The 20,928-nt window shown below is 36.2% G+C and overlaps 1 protein-coding gene across 1 annotated transcript; it reads right to left on the bottom strand.

The window, feature by feature from the left end:
* Positions 1-12,104: 12,104 nt before the first annotated feature.
* LOC140157044 (D-beta-hydroxybutyrate dehydrogenase, mitochondrial-like) lies at positions 12,105-20,670 on the bottom strand. The gene is made up of 4 exons (XM_072180110.1): positions 20,311-20,670; positions 17,960-18,112; positions 17,594-17,699; positions 12,105-12,961 (listed from the first exon to the last, which is right to left on the bottom strand). The coding sequence occupies exons 1-4, from the start codon at positions 20,651-20,653 to the stop codon at positions 12,598-12,600; spliced, it is 966 nt and encodes a 321-aa protein (XP_072036211.1). The 5' UTR covers positions 20,654-20,670; the 3' UTR covers positions 12,105-12,597.
* Positions 20,671-20,928: the final 258 nt, after the last annotated feature.

The following is a 20,928-nucleotide window of genomic DNA, read 5'->3' as shown; positions in this document are numbered from 1 at the left end:
GACATTGTGCTCACAGAGCACGGCCCTTAGCCAGAAATCTATTGAAAACTATTTCAAAAGGGCCCATTTATGTCCATTTATCACTGGAACAGAAGAAGAAGAAAGATTCTATAGCAAATCAAGACCTAGTCGCTGACACGGCTAGGTAATCATGTTATACACGGTCGAGTAATGGTATAAGCTGAGACTATAATGAGAGTTGTTTATTGGTGTGATATATATATATACATGGTTCAACCCGCCGTTTGATTTGAGAGTTAAAACAAACGTTGGAGGTCAATTCTTAAAAATCGTCAACGAAAGTTTTCCCAAAGGCCACGCTTTGCAGAAGATCTTTAATAAGAACACAATAAAAGTATCATATAGCTGCATGCCTAATATGAAGACAGCTATAGACACACACAACAATAACACTATGAAGGCTCAATTGCCAAAACAAGAAGCAAAACCATGTAATTGTAGAAAAAAACCTGAGTGTCCGCTGAACGGAGAATGCAGGGCGTCTAACATCATCTACCAAGCAATTGTAAAATCTGATAAAGGAGAAGAATCGTACGTAGGCCTAACCAGCAACGAGTTTAAGCTAAGACTCGCTAACCACAAGCAATCTTTCAAAAACGAAAAGCACAAACACCAGACAGAACTCTCCAAACACATCTGGAAGCTAAAGGACAATAATGTTAATTTCACTATCGAATGGAAAATATTGAAGTATGCCAATGCATACTCAAATGTGAGCAAACGATGCAACTTATGCATCATGGAGAAATACTTCATCATACGCCACCCCAAAATGGCATCTTTAAATAAAAAACTGAACTAATTAGCGCATGCCGACATGCGGCAAACTTCAAACTGAAAAATCTCGCGTAAAAATCTCGCGTAGACACAACCTATACTCGCGCGAGAGTTAAATGCGCGCGCGAGAGTTAAATGCGCACGCTAATTCCGCAATTACGCACAGGAAAGATACACTTCATCTCGTTTTGTTTTGTTTTCATTACATTTGACTATCCCTGATGAGAGGAGACAGCAGTCTTCTTGAAACAAGTTTGTAGGATATGAATAAAATTTAATGAACTGATCCATCTGTATATTTATTTATATATATATATATATATATATACGTCTAGCCCTTTTCTATTCACAGATTATCCATTATATTCCTTTTGTTTGAGGTTCGTTGCCTCGACCATTACCTAGAGTAATGAAGGCAGCTAGCTGCCCAGAGACCGTTATCAACACAATAGCTCAAGATAACGGTCTCGGGCAGCGAACTAAACAAAAGGAATACCATGGACATTCTAGAAACACTATGGAAAGGATCACAACATACATGTAGAATCTGAGTTGGTTACTAGTCTCAGATAGAATTTTGGAAATGCATTTACAGCTCGATTTAAATGCAAATGTTACATGGCAAGAGAAAATTATAGAGGGCTCATGCAGTCCGTATAATAGTAATTCATATAACACCACTGGTGCTCAGTTAGATTTATGCAAATTAAAGTTTAATTAGCATAACGAAGTAAATATTCATAAATAAAAAGTAACCGTTTCGTTGAAGTAAACTCAGTACATGTATATAAACTTGCCATTGGTTTTTAGAAGGGAATCTGCCTTTATCCTTGCCCGACCCAAAAACGCTCAACGGTCCATGCAAATTAGTTGCTAGGCAAGAACCCCCGGGATACTACCCGACCAGGGGAGCTTCGCAAACTAACCTGCGGTACTCATTACAAGTCAAGAGGCTGGGAGTGCAAAGCCTTACTGTGACCTACCCATAATGGGGAGCACCATTGGACACAACGTTACTAGGTCTTTCAAATATCTGCTTATACTCACATTTTTCTAAGATATAAATTTCATGGTGTTGAAACAGATTGTAGTCCACGTTGACAACTCTATATAATTTGCATTATTCATTAATTATTTGAATAACAATGGTCACGGGGTGAATAAACTCCAGCGGATTAAAGCAAGTGAATAACCTACCAAACCACTTCAAATACAATTGTCAATTGAGATCAATTCTGTATTGATTTGATTAAATCACTTGCATTTGTCATTAAATAGACTCTCACGCAGGACACATGGGAAGAATATTACACTATCTCGAGGTGTTTTTTTATTTTGGGGAAAAAAAACAACTTTAACAAAATAATACATCAGTTTTTTCCAGTTTGTTTTTTGGAAAATGAATACACTTTTACAACAAATTCGTTTATTTTTGCTCGCCGTATATGTAAGATAAACGGTTCAAAACAGACCATCACCATAGATAATCGGTGTCTTGTTGAGGTATGGTTCGCATGTTAGTCGCTCGGAAGGCTTGACGACCCCTCACCATACCTCAACAAGACACCGATTATCTATGGTAATGGTCTGTTTCTCACCCTTTATCTACTACATATATATAGGAAGCAAAGAAGCGAAGAATAATAATAATGTCGTAAAAGAATATTGATTTTATTACACGAATATTGATTTTATTACACGAATATTGATTTTATTACACGAATTTTCGGGCCTCGCCCTTCGTCAGGTGACAAAAATAGTGTTATGAGGCCTTGTCGCTCATGTGTCGCTTGCGTGTCGCTCCCACCATTCACCTGCGCTCGCGTCTTAATCATGTTTTAATTGTTTCTCTTGTGTAGGCCTCATAACACTATTTTTGTCACCTGACGAAGGGCGAGGCCCGAGAATTCGTGTAATAAAATCAATATTCTTTTACGACATTATTATTATTCTTCGCTTCTTTGCTTCCTTCATCAAATGTCGACGCAGTTAATTTTCTCTCTATATAGTAAAACTCTATATATATATATATGTCAATAGCTTTACAAAGTAGTAGTAACTATTTGTCCTTGTAAAAGTTAAATATGGATTAGGAAACCAATTATTTACTTACTGAATATAATACAGCAAGCAAACATCATTCCCAAATATAACAACTAGTATTATCCATCTTCTCTGGTATTAAAATTGAAGGATATTAGTCATTCAAATTGTCATTTGGTATTTTTTAAATGAAATATTTGGCAAAAACTAAACAAAACAACATAATAAACAATTATGCATGGCTTTTAAGTTATATGTGTGCACATTAAGTTATATGTGTGCACAAGGGGGTCATAGTCAATTTGAGTGAAAATCACATTTTTGGCCATTGACCGGAAGTAAATGACCTTTGACCTCAATTCATTTTTAGACACTGGCTATATACTGCCCTCCCATGACAAAAGGAAGTATGGGACAATTTTTTCAAAATGCCTTTTTTGGCTTAATTTAACTGTTTATACACCTATCTTTTTGTGTAATAAAAGTTTGGCTAAGTTATATCTTCAAAAAGTAGGTAAATCGAAAAAATAATACTTGCTTCCTCAGATTTGTACACACAATATATAGGGCATTTGGCGAAAAACCACCACAAAAGGAAGTATGGGACATACAATTGGAAAGTTGTGATGAGTTTATGTAACTAATTAATCATTGTTTTAAGGAAATTGATACTAGTTGATAAGGTACACTGATTTAACATACCAGAACACCATATAGTATGAATATTACGTAAAATATTTAATAAATCAAGGAAAATCTGGTTTTTGCGCCATATCTCAATAACATGAATTTGTCCCATACTTCCTTTTGTCATGGGAGGGCAGTATACATGATGCGTGTGTCCAAGTGATGTCACAGTGCTATGTAATATGTGGGAGGAACCCAGCAAACACAAAACGTTTTCGACATCATTCGCAAAGGGTTATAAAAGGTTGTCAGAAAACGTTTAAATGTCGGGTTATATAAAGGGTATATTAAGAGTATAAAACGTTTTCATAACCTTAAAAAACATTTTTGATAATCTACTGCTCAGCAAACAAAAATGTTTTACAGAAAATGTTTAAATGTCGGGTTATACAAAGGGTATAAAAACGTTTTAATAACATTCCAAAAACATGCTTGAACACTTGATACAAAACATTCTAAACAGAATGTTATTTTGGGGTTGAAAAAATATTTTGCGAAAAATGTTTGCCCAAAATATTTGCAATAACGTTTTAAAAACGTTTCAATGACCTTTATATAACCCGACATTTAAATGTTATAAAAAGGTTTTGAAAAAAACATTTTAAAAACATTTCTGTGCTTGCTGAATTAAAATATTTTAACATAATGTTATTTAAGTATTGACAAAATATTTGGCAAAGATGTTTGCAAAAATAGATTACAATAACATTTTTTGAAAACATGAAAAAATATTGTTATAGTGTGTTTTCATACAAAACGTTTTAAAACGTTATCATGACCTTTATATAACCTGACATTTTAATGTTATTAAAACGTTTTTACCTAAACCAAAAGCCAAAATATAACTTATTTAAAACGTTTTTAAAACGTTTTTGTGTTTGCTGGGAATAGCATTTTTTAGTAAAAATCATGTTTTTGGCCATTGAACGCAAGTGGATGACCGTTGACCGAAAATGATCATGTGACATTTGTGGCAACACGTAATGGTCCCAGTGACCAACTATGGTCAACATGGATGAAAGCATATGGCTACGATGGCTGATTTAAGGTATTTACTTACATAAAGGAAATGACCCCTAAATGACCTTTGACCCCAATTCTTTTTACAACTTTTAGACACTGGCTATAGATGATGCATGTGTGCAAGTGATGTCACACTGCTATGTAATATGTGGGAGGAGTAGCATGGTCCTAGTGACCAACTATGGTCAACATGGCAGAGAGCATATGGCTATGATGGCCGATTTAAGGTATTTTGTTACATACCGGAGATGACCCCTAAATGACCTTTGACCCCAATTCTGTTTACAACTTTTAGACACTGGCTATAGACGATGCATGTGTGCAAGTGACGTCACGCTGCTATGTAATATGGGGAAGAAGTAGCATTTTAAGTGGAAAACACCTTTGGGCCATAATGACCTTGACATGGCATTTGCGCCAGACATTTTCACGTGACATTTGTGGCACCCCCCGATGGTCCTAATAACCAAATTTCGTCAAAATTGACATGCCATTTGGCTAAGGAATAAATTTCGGTATTTATATAGCGCCTTACCACAGATCATCATCAAGGAGTGTTCAAAGCGCTGTAATTTCGCTGCCATGGTGAATCATCACAATCAGATCGCATCAACTAGGCATTGTGCAGCCAGAATAGCGCAAACCTATCCGCACTTAGATTGTAACATCCACCATTTATCTGTGCAGCTCCCCAAATTCCATTGGTTGAAGTTTTTGGTAACCAAACAACTAATCACCGATTTTTTGAAACCAGGAGGAAACCAGAGATCCCGGAGAAAACCTGCGAGAGCGAGCATGGAATCGGGATAAACCAAGTGCACATGAGTCCTTGGGCCGCGCCGGGGCTTGAACCCGGGACCTCAGTGGTGCAAAGTGAGGGAGCTACCGATGCGCTAACTCGCCCTCCCTATTTCATTAAGTGCACATTGGCAGGTATGATATGTATGTACCTTTTAATGTCTGCCTTTGGATACTTTTGGTGACAGTAAAACAAAACGGTATTGTGAGAGGAAGTTGATAAATGGTGGTCAATGTGGTCGCGTATCCCCGTCACCCACTTTAGTTGGTACCCCAGCCAGCAGTGGTGTCAATTTATTAACATGCGACGTGACATTAGGGGAGTGGGCGGTACTTTAGGTGAAAAATCATTGAACACACCAAAGTAGCGTCTTTCATTTGTATAATAACTTCCTTGCAACATACGAAAACTTGTCATTAATTCCTTTTTAGTTATTCCATATACCTATTATGCGATGCTGACCGAAGTAAACGGAGCAAATAAAATAGATTTATTATTATCTGTTCACTCATTACATGATACAATACTAATACATAAGAATAGTACATTATAAAGATATAAATAATAATACATATATAATAAACTATGGAAATTCATAATACAACGATGAGTGAAGGAATTACAGTTGAGGCCCAAAGGCCTGAAGCTCTGTAACCCCTTGATACAGGTATATGGCATTTATTTGACATGACAGCAGGTTGGTAGACAACAAAAATGCCGAGTCCAACCAACCAGCTGTCATGTCTATCAATGACATATCCTATGTTAACATTTAAGGAAAAACAAAGAAAAAACAAAAATGCACATATCAAAAACTAATTATTGAAAGTAAATTAATGAAATTAGTGAACAAAATATTGGTGAGGTACACATGAATGAAAGACTGTAAACAATTAGGAATAGTTTTGCATAAGATGTTGTTTATACTTTTTCCGGAATTGCTTCACTGATGACGAGCACTTGATATCAGAATCAATAGCATTCCAAAGCTTTATACCTGCATATTTAATAGATTTCTCACAAAAGACTTTCTTGACTCGAGGTAAGATGAGATTGTTTCTATATCTAGTGTTTATAGCGTGGATTTCAGAGTGCTTTGTAAAAAGGATGTGCACATTTACATTGAAGAGAATATCGTATTAATGTTATTTTGCTTTCATCTCTTACAGGATTTTTGTTAGTTCAAGAGAATGTTTTAATCGGTGTAGTACCTCAATATTTCGACAAATATTATGAAGCTGCTGTTGGTATCTACGCTTGTGGTACTGGACTTGGTATTGTAATCTTGCCGATTATCACTCAACTATTACTAGATATTTACGGCTGGAGAGGAGCTTTACTAATTCTGAGTGGACTATCATTTCATTCTGTGCCGTTTGGTGCTCTGTTAAAGGCAAACATATCGCACGAAACGGACAATGTTTACCAGAAACTTTTCAATGCTGAAAACGATGTAAATGAAGATAGGTACTTGCAAAGAAAATCACTTAAAGATCTTAGCAAAGCCATTGGTTTCCCTCTGCTTACCAAACTTCATTTCATCACAGAGGTTGTTATACCAGGATTTGTTTGGGGATATACCATTGTTGGATGGATGATATACATGGTGTCATTTGCTGTGTCAAACGGTCTATCCATAAAACAAGGATCTATTGTGGCAACAAGTGGAGGAGTTGGTGTGGTTTTTGTACGGATTGTAATTCCGTTGCTTCATAAATACATGACGTACAAAGAACTCTTATACACTGCATCTGTAATAACAGCCATCTCGTTGTCGTTGATAACTTTGTTTGGAAGTTACATCGCTTTGAATATCATATCGCTGTTTTTCGGTATAGGAATTGGCGTGCTTGGTGGCGAACTTTATATTTCTGCTAAAATAAATTCAAACGAATCGGAGCATTTTCACGCCATTGCATGGCTTCACGTAGCTTATGGATTAGCATCGATCATAAGTGGGGCTGTGACAGGTAAGTTTGGATTAAACAGTCTATAATATCGAATTGATTTATTCGAATTAAACAATTCATCGAGTGGCCATGGGCAGCGCCATTAGACATGTTACAAGACTACCGAGTGACCGGTGATAGACCGTACACACACAAAAGAATAGGCACTTTTTTAATAATTTTCATCAAACTTACCTGCTAATTTATTATACAGCAGGGGTCTCTGTTTTTTTAATATGTTATGACAAACTTAATTTAAAAAATATCTACCGAGGGAAATAAAAATCCATCAAAGGATAGTCTTGTTATGCTCTCACAAACTTTTTAAAAATCTGAAAAAATTCAAAATTTTGGTCTAAAAAATTGCCAAGGTTACTGCTGTCCCATTCAAAAGCACAGGAAGACCACTTACAGCGTTGAGGTCAACTTTCTAGACTTCCTGTCTACTGGCAGTAATGGCTACTACCCAGTACTAACATCAATGAATTGTTTAAAACGAATTAATAAATACGGTATTATATAGACTGTCATAAATCCTGTTGGTATTTATTTGAATGCTGATTTAAGGTAAAGAGTCCTGTCAGCAAAAGAACCATGGGTCCCTACAAAAACGGAACTTGGATTTCAAGCAGTACAGATATGGGGAGAGACCCGGTTTCTTCAATTTATAGCAAAAGGAATGTAAATAGTACACTGACTTGAGTATCTGTTTAAACTTTGGATTCTGCATCTTTGGTCATTCAAGGAGTCACCGAGGTTACAAATTTTGAGCTAACCAGACAAATCATCCAGACAATTTCTGCATCAAAATTGCATAACTAATTTTATTTTGCTATTTCAGTTTCTAAATTAGATTTTGAGTTACTTTCTCGTAATAACAAAGGAGGTTAATTCCTTGTTGTGATGTGTTCACTTTCATAACTTGTTTACTTTATTGTCCTTAACTTAATTGCAGCAATAAAAACCTATAGCTGAAGGTTATCATTCTGTTCTCATAACCTTCAATTTTATTTTATATAATAGCCATTTGTCACGTAGTCCATATTGATTATTAGAGAGCTTGCGATCTCCAAACGTAGGTATCATACGCCCGTGTATCTATTCAGTGACATAGCCAGGATTTTGGAACCGAGGGGGCACAACTTGTACCGACGGAAATACTTTTTTTCCGACGGATGTTGTGATTTGTTGACATGGTTTGAAAAAGTGAAAGAGCAAAAAAAAAAAAAAAAAAAAAGATAATAGGCGGTACCAACATAAAAATCACATTTTTCATAATGTTTTTTACCATTTCCACTTTTTTCTGTCACCCTGTGTTAAAAATAGTCTATTGTTAACCCATTTGTTTTCTTCACCAACGTCTTCCGTCTACCGAACGCCTTACATGAACCGATGGCAATGACGAGCGAGGGGCACCGGCCCTCTGGCCGCCACTGGCTACGCCACTGTATCTATTCAAAATCACTTTCAGGTGACAGGATTTTGAATAGATGCACGGGCGTATAATACCTGCGTTTGGAAATCGCAAGCTCTCAAATGTTCTCTGCTGTAATTTAGATCAAGCGATGCTCCCATTATCATATGTGACCGTCCACGGCGAATGAGCCGTAAATTCCTCCCCCGGTCAATTTTGTTTTATTTCGTGTTTAAAAAATAAACATCACAAACTTAAAAATGGTATATCATTTGACTTCAAACGATATCCAGAAGCGGAGTTATGGTTTGTTAAACTTTGCTCCTTCAACAAAATTATAGCTTTTACGTTTTTACATGTGTCTCTTTTTCCACATTGCTGGCAATAAATATCAAACAGCCATAATTGGCGGTCATTTCAAATCATCCCCAAGTCAACGAGGTTTCAGAAAGTTCTCTCATTGTTAATTGTTGGTTATGCATACCTGTACAAAATACAATGCCTGGTTACCCACCACTTGAACAGGATTCAGCAAAAGCAAACAAAGACCAGAGCTATTAAAAGTTCTATAGCCATCTAAGGTAGAAGCTTATTATCCACTTCAACAATAGGATTATTGATTAGTTTTTGACTATCAAAATCAGACGGATGTTGGCCAGCTTAAGTTACCGATGAATACGACCTTCGTACATATTTTACACCGTAACTCAGAATACAACTTAGGGAATTTACGGCTCGTTTGTGCTGCCGGGTCACAATTATATAATTACCATCCAAGCATACTTTCATAATATGTTAGCTATAGAAAGGTGAAAACAAAAGTCAAATAGACTCAAATAAAAATGGATAATAGATAACAATAAATAAAAAACTTACTAAAAAAGTAAAAAACTACGAAGTATAAACTTCAATATAACTTTTCTCTAAATAATCTTAATCCTGATAAGCCCCGGTTGTTACAAGGACTTTTTGGTGTTATCCAGGTGGGCTCATGCAGGAAATTTAGTTCATAAACCTTGCTTCTAAGAAAGAAATAACTTTTCGGCAATAGATATACTTTACATTTCCTAATCTTTCTTTGTTTACTAATTAATATTAATGAGCTGATTTGCGTATTTTACGTACATTTTCATTAATCCACTCTGCAACTTAAACACAATGACCGATGAATTTCAAACTTGGTATGGGGATTGGATGGTAGCCTGATGTGCTGTATGCTGTTTTGTGTCATGTTATTTGCATATTTATGAATATTAATGAGCTGATTTGCATATTGCATATTTTATTTGTAATTACAAATTTTGTTTACACACTTTTGTGTGGGGCCATCTTTATTACGAAACCGCGTAATTTTGGTGTTATCCAGGTGGGCTCATGCAGGAAATTTAGTTCATAAACCTTGCTTCTAAGAAAGAAATAACTTTTCGGCAATAGATATACTTTACATTTCCTAATCTTTCTTTGTTTACTAATGTTACAATAATTATTGTTTTTAAGAAGAAATTTTTATTCAAACGGTTATATTTCAACACATCACATCAAAGCTCCCATTGGGTGCCCCGATTTTTTAAAGGAATTTTTATTCCGTATAACATTACAATATCGCCAAGCAAAGTAATCTTCAATTATCAATATTTACAAGAATATGATAGCACTTTAATTATAAATATGTAGACAGGTATATTTGAACTAAAATATGCAATTTTTTTTAAATTCGTTTTACAGGTTTGCTTTATGATGTAACTGGAAGCTTTACGATTTCTTTCAACATACTAGCCGCAATATCTTTGATGACAGCAGTGTCGCTTGGATGTGGGGATATATTGGGGGTCAAAAAGACAAGATTTGAAAACGGGTATTATTTTTAAATTAAATGGTCTGCTCGTGTTGTATATTTCTTTCTTTTCTAAGATTTATTTTACAGATTTGTTTTATGAAGCAACTGGAAGCGCAATAGTTTTGATGACAGCAGGGTCACATGGATGTGGAGATATTTTTGGAGTCAAAAACAATGATTTGAAATGTGTTGTCAGACAATATTCAAAAACGTGGTCGCGTGTTGCCCCAAAGTAGAAAAATAGAATAAAACGAAGGAACTATCTTAGACGACGAAGAACCCGCACATAATGCGGGGCTTATGTTATCATCCAAATGGTTGCCTATTTGTTTCTTTGTTTGTTTGGCTGGCTGCCTGGCTGTTCGGGCGGAAGCAAATTCATTAACGCAATAACCGATCAACTGAAACTTGGTTTGGTAATAAGATATGGTGGCCTGATGTGCTGTATAGTTTTGTGTCATGTTATTTGCATATTTATTAATATTAATGAGCTGATTTGCGTATTTTACGTACATTTTCATTAATCCACTCTGCAACTTAAACGCAATGACCGATGAATTTCAAACTTGGTATGGGGATTGGATGGTAGCCTGATGTGCTGTATGCTGTTTTGTGTCATGTTATTTGCATATTTATAAATATTAATGAGCTGATTTGCATATTGCATATTTTATTTGTAATAACAAATTTTGCAACTTACACGATCAACTTCAAACTTGGTTTGGTAACTGGATATGCTAGCCTGATGTGCTGTATACTTTTGTGGCATAAAACAAAAGTTCGATAGACTCGAACACAGAACACATGGGAAGAGTATTACACTGTCTCGAGGTGTTTTTATTTTGGGACAAACCCTCAACTTTAACCAAACAATAAATTTGCTTTTCCATTTTGTCTTTTGGAAAATGAATAAACTATTGCAACAAATTCGTTTATTTTGGCTCGCAGTATATGTACGATAAACGGTTCAAAACTTGTCTTGCTCAGGTATGGTATGCATGTTCATCGCTCGGAAAGCGAGACCTTATAGAGTTCGCCTGTATCAACGAAAGAGGTTATATAAATATGGAGAAACAATAGATTACAGAACTCATTGTCCCTTGGTGTCGATTTGATTTGCCGACAGGCTATTCATAAAAATGGTACAATTTTTTCGAACAAAAGAGATCCGCCATTAAATTGGTTACTAACGTGACAGCCACTTAACAGGGCAGGCGATAATTAATGAACGAGTTTATAGTGAGCCAGCTTATCGGTTATTTAGTGTATATTAGCGTATAAATTAATTGTTATTGCAGTATAATCTTTTCGTATACATCCACTATAAACACGCTCAATAAATGATCAAAACATGTCACGTAAGTGCACAAACCGAGAAAGTAGTACCATTTTATTACACGGGCTGTCGATCGCACGAATTCATTTATATTGATTGACATTTTCCAATATGTCAGCACTCAAATCGGATACAATAGTCGAATAAAAGCTTCAGTCCATTGGTAAATCAACCATATCCATTTGACAAACAAACGTTACGACTGATACTTTGTGTTAACGCTGGCTATTCTGATCTAAGGGGCGCACCGTTAGATTGCCTGGGGGTATTGCAGTATTAGTTGGGTTAGGTTTGTTTCGGTGGCGGCATTTTGGTTTTAGATAGGCTCTAGCATTTTTTTTTAATATTCATGCATTATTGTATTCACAATTAGCTGGTCCAGTGGCTTTTTACGTGATAGTGAGCAAATGTGCTGTTTTTGCTCATTTAGTGATGGGTAAATTAGTTTGGTTTTTTGTTAATGTTATTTCTTTTACCCCCTTTTTATTTAAAACACTTCCACCCCCTGGGAATCTAATGATACGCCCCTATAATGTATCCTTGTTGTTGATCACGTGAACTGTAAGAGCTGCTAATTTTGAAGTTTGTCACTGCGCCTGAATATGGGGTATATTATCATGAATTTATTTATGTGAAAGAGTTTATAATATATGTTACTCAGCTCGTCACACGAAAATATAATCTTTAATTTCATTGATTAATAGTTTCAATTTAGTATATGTATATATTATCCCCTATGACTGCTGGTAAATGTGTCATAATAAATGTACGCATGTGCCAATACCAATCTTTAGGCTCGTACCGAATTTTTGGATATTTATCAAGTAATGCCCCTACAAAACTATCTATAACCGGAGTTTTATCTCGAGTACCAATATTAGAATAATATGCCATTGTGGCAACTTTTTTATCAAAATCGTCTCTGCCATAGTCCTGTCTGACCTCCTCTGGCATCGCCTCCCACATCTTATCTCCAATTCGCTGGATATTTTCCTTGGTAAATATTCCCGTAGCAGCGACAAAGTTGCCAGGTTCTATGATGCTGACATGGACACCCCATCTCTTCATCTCGTATCTACAGTCAACAGATTGGTGAAAACAAAAGAAATGGATATTAAGAGATTGAAACATCAATGGTGTTGGAAGATATACGGAGAGTTAACACCCGGAAAGACCTCCTTTTAACAGCTCCGATAGATTACTACATATATCGGATTGTCACTGCCGTGACATCTTGTAGCTATCGTTGGCAAAAGACGAGATAAAATAGTTTTGAAGATAATTTCAACACTTTGCACTTCGTTGCCAGACTAAATTTGCACGGTTATTCGCACATGCACACGTATGTGTGCTGCGGACCATTTTAGGCTATCGGCCGGTTTGATTATGATGGGGGTGTGTTTACTGATTAAACGGAGATCACACACGAATGACTGCAGTTAATTCCGTTGAACACAACTGAAAATACGGTAAATACCTAGACGAACAGACATAATTTGATATTCTTTTTCAGCATTGACAAAATCCTTCAATGGCATACTTTACTGGTACAAGACTTTATTGATCATGGCAGATGTAACATGATGTAATGTAACTAACTCCCACCAGATATTTTGGACCAAGAGCACAACATGTCTGGATTCTCGACTACAAGAATATGGTAAATCGTCTTCCTTTAAGGGATCTAAAATGAGCGTTTATTGCGTTTCGACAGTATTTTTGTGGGACATGAGAGCACCTCAGAACTATCGAATTGCATTCTGAATACGAAGCATGTCTTTCTGATATCAAATAATTTTCATTTTTGAAAATCACAATATAATACAAATTTTATGACAAATTATAAAAATTTGATATTTTTCAAATTTTGATATATAGCAGTCCTCGAAGTAAGTTATATAAATCTACTGACATATTCTTAAAGTGTATGTAGCAGGGAGGAAAAGCCGACAGTAGTACAATAGGTCTGTATAGGTAAAACATTTCCTGTTCAGCCTTAATGATGTCATATTTCCGGGACATCGTTAATTTCGGGACATAGAGTGTGTCGAATCTTTTAAGACGTGTCAATTTTATAGACGCTATCCACTACTGCACTCAGTACACATCACTCATTGAATTAGCAATTCCGCCATGACAGTCAGTCCACCTTCATTAATTGTTCCTTCAAGATACATACCTAGAGAGTTCTCCTCCAAGACAACCAGTCCCCTCCCCCCTAATTTCCCTCTTGATCACAATGGTCAGTGAAATATATCCAATTGGGGTAATACCTGATGCAGTCCTATTTATCCATAGTCGTATCCTTAATTAATTGTTCCTCCAAGATATATACCTAGATTTCTCCCAAAACACCCAGACCACCCCCAATTAATAACTTCCCTCTGGGTCATAGTGGTCAGTGGAAAATGACCAGTTAAACAGGATATACCTGATACAGATAGATTTATCCATAGTTGTGTACAGTATCTTATATCACATAATTGGCACTGTGTCTTCTATCTGTTACGTTATATTTAATTTTGTTTCCCTATTTGATTTGGAAGAATGTAGAGTACATTGTAGTGGTTAAAGGAGGAGGGTGTCCGGTTGTGGGTGGGGTGGGGCGTGTAGTTGGTGATGATGAGCGATTACAAAGGAGGGCATTTAGTTGGGGTGCAGTTGGTGATGATGAGCGGTTAAAGGAGGGCGTCCGGTTGGGGTGTAGTTGGTGAACACCATAGGATGTAAATCATTTGAACCGATATTTAGAGGATATGAATCAAAGAGGGGTCTAACATTAATGATGAAGAGTACTGACTGAACTGGGCCAGGGAAACTGATTAAGGTGAATTAGTTGTATTGGGATAATCGCTCTAATTAATTGGAAGAACTATACATGTATATTACTGCGTTGGACCGACTGTCTCGGTGATCTACTTGGAAGTGTGAGTGGACGAGACTTAGGGTGCGGCACATTCTATTCTCTATAATCGTGATTATAATTGCCTAAATTCTAAATATGTTATGAAATAGACCCAAGCAACAACACATAATAAAGTACGATATAAGAAGATATATATATATATATATATATATATATTTTTTTATTATAGATATTCAAAGGCTCTTTGTAAGCGTTACTCGATGGTTTAATGTTGGTATTAATATTCGTCAAATGTACTTTGTAACAAATATTAGATTTTATTATGCTGTTTGTTAAATATTTTATCGTATTAATGTATAGTATAGAATATAGCGTTTTTATCATCGCTTGAATCATGAGTTTATTTAAGGTAACGTCAGTCCATATTCTCGCCATGTGTACACAAATCTTTGAAAGGTCAACATGAATGTTCCTGCTGCTAAACCTCACCGGTGTTCCCTGTGTGAGAGAGGGTTCACTCGCAAATTCGATCTAAGGCGACATGAGAAAATTGTACATCAAGAAGAAGAGTCTGAACAGGAGGAAGGTGATTCAGAAGTAGATGATATGAACTGGGATGATTCACAAGTAAATGGCAACCCTGAATCCGAAGCTTCTGAAGTATATGAATCTGAATCTGAGGAGGAGTCATCGGGTGAACAGATAAGCGATGAACTGGAAGACAACGCTATGTATCGAGAATGGTACGCACAAGCCATGGAAATCACTGAAGAGTTGAGAGCTAAAAAATATGAAAAGTACATTGCAGAGGGATTGGATACAGAACAGGCTAAGGAGAAAGCATACACAAAGACCCTGTGGGCTGTTAAACGTGCCTTTTTCAACCAATTTACAACATTTTTATGGAGTTTTGCGCATTTGAAAGATGATGACCTGTATCAAGAAATCACGGATGAGCTCGAAGACAAAATGGACTATGGTGCGGATATTCACACAGCAATCAAAAGAGTGGTGGCGAAGTATCAAGCCAAATTCGATGGTCTTTTCCTGTACGATGAAGATGCGGATGAAGAAATGGAAGCTGATGATGAAGACAGCGTGTGAAAAAGGAACCAAAATTGTTTTACCGCCACCATCACTAAACTATATTCTATACTATACATTAATACGATAAAATATTTAACAAACAGCATAATAAAATCTAATATTTGTTACAAAGTACATTTGACGAATATTAATACCAACATTAAACCATCGAGTAACGCTTACAAAGAGCCTTTGAATATCTATAATAAAATGAAAATTAAAAAAATGAAATATATATATATATATATATCTTCTTATATCGTACTTTATTATGTGTTGTTGCTTGGGTCTATTTCATAACATATTTAGAATTTAGGCAATTATAATCATGATAATAGAGAATAGAATGTGCCGCACCCTAAGTCTCGTCCACTCACACTTCCAAGTAGATCACCGAGACAGTCGGTCCAACGCAGTAATATACATGTATAGTTCTTCCAATTAATTAGAGCGATTATCCCAATACAACTAATTCACCTTAATCAGTTTCCCCTGGCCCAGTTCAGTCAGTACTCTTCATCATTAATGTTAGACCCTCTTTTGATTCATATCCTCTAAATATCGGTTCAAATGATTTACATCCTATGGTGTTCACCAACTACACCCCAACCGGACGCCCTCCTTTAACCGCTCATCATCACCAACTGCACCCCAACTAAATGCCCTCCTTTGTAATCGCTCATCATCACCAACTACACGCCCCACCCCACCCACAACCGGACACCCTCCTCCTTTAACCACTACAATGTACTCTACATTCTTCCAAATCAAATAGGGAAACAAAATCAAATATAACGTAACAGATAGAAGACACAGTGCCAATTATGTGATATAAGATACTGTACACAACTATGGATAAATCTATCTGTATCAGGTATATCCTGTTTAACTGGTCATTTTCCACTGACCACTATGACCCAGAGGAAGTTATTAATTGGGGTGGTCTGGGTGTTTTGGGAGAAATCTAGGTATATATCTTGGAGGAACAATTAATTAAGGATACGACTATGGATAAATAGGACTGCATCAGGTATTACCCCAATTGGATATATTTCACTGACCATTGTGATCAAGAGGGAAATTAGGGGGGAGGGGACTGGTTGTCTTGGAGGAGAACTCTCTAGGTATGTATCTTGAAGGAACAATTAATGAAGGTGGACTGACTGTCATGGCGGAATTGCTAATTCAATGAGTGATGTGTACTGAGTGCAGTAGTGGATAGCGTCTATAAAATTGACACGTCTTAAAAGATTCGACACACTCTATGTCCCGAAATTAACGATGTCCCGGAAATATGACATCATTAAGGCTGAACAGGAAATGTTTTACCTATACAGACCTATTGTACTACTGCCGACGGTCAATTGAAAATTTTGACCTTTCATTTTGAAGATATGGATTTTTTCCCAAAAAGACCTTATTTTTGTTTGGTGTTTTGGGAAAAAATCCATATCTTCAATACGAAAGGTCAAAATTTTCAATTGATCGTCGGCTTTTTATCCCACCTACATACACTTTAAGTATAAATCATCAGATTTATAAAGTTTACTTCAAGTACTGTTAAATATCAAAAATATCAATTTTAAATGATTTGCCATAAAATGTGTCTTAAATTGCGAATTTCAAACGATCAAAAATATTTGATATCAGAATGACATTCTTCGTATTCAGAATGCAATTCGATATGTCTGATGTGCTCTAATGTCCCAAATAAATACTGTCCAAACGTTCATACCCCAACCCTTAAGAACATACCTGAGACATTGGCAGAATCCTTCCATGGCATATTTGCTGGTCACATAGACAGAACGAGACGGGATGGCTTGACGTGCAATACCACTTGTAATGGTCACAACTCGACCTGTTAAAATAATTAACCAAAATACCGTTTAGGCTATATAATATTCGTGAAATGTTTTCTTTATGACGTTCTGCTACAAAAGGTTTCTAAAAGTGCAACATTTAATGTAACGAAATAATTTGTTGTCATGTTTTATTAATGTGGTTGAAGCGGGATTCGAACCGGCGACTGGTCAGTTTATTTATAATATATTTTGTTCAACTCATCAACATTACGTTGACTTTAAAGTATCCATTGTGTTATGTTCAAGCAAACATTACCTTTCGCCCTCCTAACTAGTGGAAGAAACGCTTTTGTTACTCGGATAGAACCAAATAGATTGACTTGCGCTGTGCGTTCGTACACGTCAATATTACACCACTCAACCTCACCAAATGTAGATAGCCCAGCATTGTTAACGATGCCCCATAAGCCTGTGAAAGAGGCAAAGGTAAATAAATGTGTCATGCCGGAAGTTGAAGGTCAAAGCAATGTCAAAAATGGATTTCCCAACTATATTATACACTTGTTGGGGTTCACCATTACTCCGGCACGAGTGTTATCTGTTTTACCTTTCCAGTTATCAGTTAGTAAGAACAATAATGGGACAGTACACAGCGTCATCTTGATTTGTTCGGGGTTTTTTTGTTGTTGACAACCCTGGATAACCCAAGAATTTCCATTGGGGTCCATTTGAACACCGGGACGGGTTGGGAACAGTCAGGGGTTAACACCCTACTCTTTTCGAAACTGGCTGCGAGATGCATGTTCAGGTATGGATCTCTGCACACGGGACCGACGGCTTAACATCCCCTCCGAAGGACGGAGTACTTTCATGAAGGGTGCTTCAAAAATCAGAATAATTATGTCTAATTAAAAGAAATCAAGCTTCAGAACTGATAATACCTATCCCAGTCTCTTGGACTTTAATAAGTCTCTTGGACTATTGTGAATACGCATGCGTCCTACATCGGAACTGCTTTATAAGTTCTGTAAATTTAATTTCATAAAGGTCAGGAAACGATTATCACCACAGCGTCAATTACATGTAGGTCTTACCATTGGCCAACACCTTCCAGTGTAGTTAGGTAAGCTTGCATGATTTAAAGACGTTATGATACTCAGATGAGCTATCACATCGATACTCAACCCGACACAATGCAAGGTTTCTTTTAGTGTGCTTTTAAATAGTCAGAAATGCCACGATATACATTCCATGGTGTTATAATTTCCTTTTACAACATAATCCTATTTTATGTTCGAAATTGTATTATCATCACATCCAACGATATTTAGTTAAAAATATTAATTGCTACTTAACCAAAATACTTAACACAGCTGCTACAAACATAACTGGAAAAAAAAAGCATATTTAATTCAGGCGATATCCATGTAAATAATGTACCACAACATGCTAGTTGTGATAGACCTGGGTTGACATGAACTTGAACAGGAAATGTGTCAGAATGCTGTAAGAAAAATTTGCAACTCAAATGTGTATGGAAGACAAAATTGTTCAATGTATATAGGAAACGGTGGTAATATTATTACAACAGGGCTAACATAAAGTCTGCACAAAAAGTAACTCAGCTGTTATAAATACGCCTATAGATTCACAACTAATAATTGTTTTCACAATATATCAACATAAAAAGAAGGATGATTTATTTACGCGCATTTTGATACCCCATTTGTCCAATTTTGTTCAATATTGACAATACAGCAGTGTTTTGAAAGAAAAAAATCCCAATTTAAAACTTGCAGTTATTTGTATTGATTTTAAGTAAGCGCGAAGATAATGGCGGTATCAAAATGCGTGTAAATAAATCATCCTTCTCGCTATGTAGAAATATTGTGAAAACAATTATTAGTTCTGAATCTATAGGCGTATTTATAACAGCTGAGTTACTTTTTGTGCAGACTTTATAAATATGCAGGCATTACATTATGTCTACGCGTATGTAGCTGGTTTTAGAGATTATTGTTTCCATAGCATGTACTTATTAAAGTTTCAAACTACAATGCCTGGCACACATATCCAGTGAAAATAATAACATTTCATTTTATAATAAAATAGAATTTAAAAAAATGTGTATAAAGTAATATTAAAACTTACAAAAAAATTGTTAAAATAATTGATAATTGATATATTCAACAGTCGCTAGTCAGACACAACCCTAACAATAGAACTAACCCAAACTTTATCTCTCATTATTTTTCGGACTAGCGAGCCTTTTATTCGGACTAACGAACCTTATTTTTGGACTAGCGTATCTTTTTTCGGACTAACGAGTCTTTTTCCGACTAACGAACCTTATTTTCGCACTAACGAACCCTTTTTCAGACTAACGAGCCTTTTTTGGACTAACGAAACTTTTTGGACTAACGAACCTTTTTTCGGGTTAGCGAACCTTATTTTCGGACTAACGAACCATTTTTCGGACTAACGAGTCTTTCGGACTAACGAACCTTATTTTCGGACTAACAAACCTTATTTTCGGGCTAGCGAACCTTTTTCGGACTAACAAACCTTTTTTCGGACTAGCAAGCATTAGGAATAGCAACGATACAACGGTCATTCCCCTTTTTCATCCACACAAAATACACATCGTGTCCTTTAGCACATAAGTACCTCTTTTAGGCTCAGGTAGATTCTGTTTCACCGTTGCTAATGCTGCTTGCACGCCTTCATCTTTTGACACATCCATCTGGACAACCAGCAACCTGCTTGACGCCCCTTCTTGCAGCTTTCTTGCTCCATCACCTCGACTGTCTAAACACCCTGCGAAAACATTAAAGCCTATATCATCCAATGTTGCTGCCAGTGCATGGCCAAATCCTGTATCGCATCCAGTGATTAGAACAGCTTTATTTCTTGGTTCCAAACGAATAGGTTCCCCGCGTACATATGCAATAAAGAGTCCACCAGCAGTAACGAGGACTACAAACCAAACGAATAATGCCACAATACCCATAATTGAACACTGCGCAAATTCAGGAAGGATTGAATTGTACGTGCATATTACTTGAAGTTGATCAAATCGGTGTCATTGAATATCACTGTGCAAATAAGTACCTATACTGTCTAGTTGTACATATTACGCCATTTGGGCTATTGATCTAGTTAGATTAAACAGATAAATAAATGAGATAAGGTACTGTGGTACTACTTTAAAATGAATCAAAGGTAAAGCGTTAAGAGTATACACCCATTCTTATTCTCGAATATAAGTAATGGTATAAAGAGCAT

The sequence above is a fragment of the Amphiura filiformis genome, chromosome 7 (genome assembly GCF_039555335.1).
Source record: "Amphiura filiformis chromosome 7, Afil_fr2py, whole genome shotgun sequence".
NCBI lineage: Eukaryota > Metazoa > Echinodermata > Ophiuroidea > Amphilepidida > Amphiuridae > Amphiura > Amphiura filiformis.
Note: the sequence above shows the minus strand (reverse complement) of the source record. Positions and strands in the feature narration are given on the sequence as shown.

What these genes read in the sequence shown, in the direction of transcription:
- LOC140157044 (XM_072180110.1), bottom strand. Translation starts at nt 20,653, where the DNA reads ATGGGTATTGTGGCATTATTCGTTTGGTTTGTAGTCCTCGTTACTGCT. An exon ending in ACTAGTTAGGAGGGCGAAAG is followed by an intron (nt 17,700 to 17,959) that starts GTAATGTTTGCT and finishes TTATTTTAACAG; the next exon opens with GTCGAGTTGTGACCATTACA. An exon ending in GGATTCTGCCAATGTCTCAG is followed by an intron (nt 12,962 to 17,593) that starts GTATGTTCTTAA and finishes TGTTGACTGTAG; the next exon opens with ATACGAGATGAAGAGATGGG.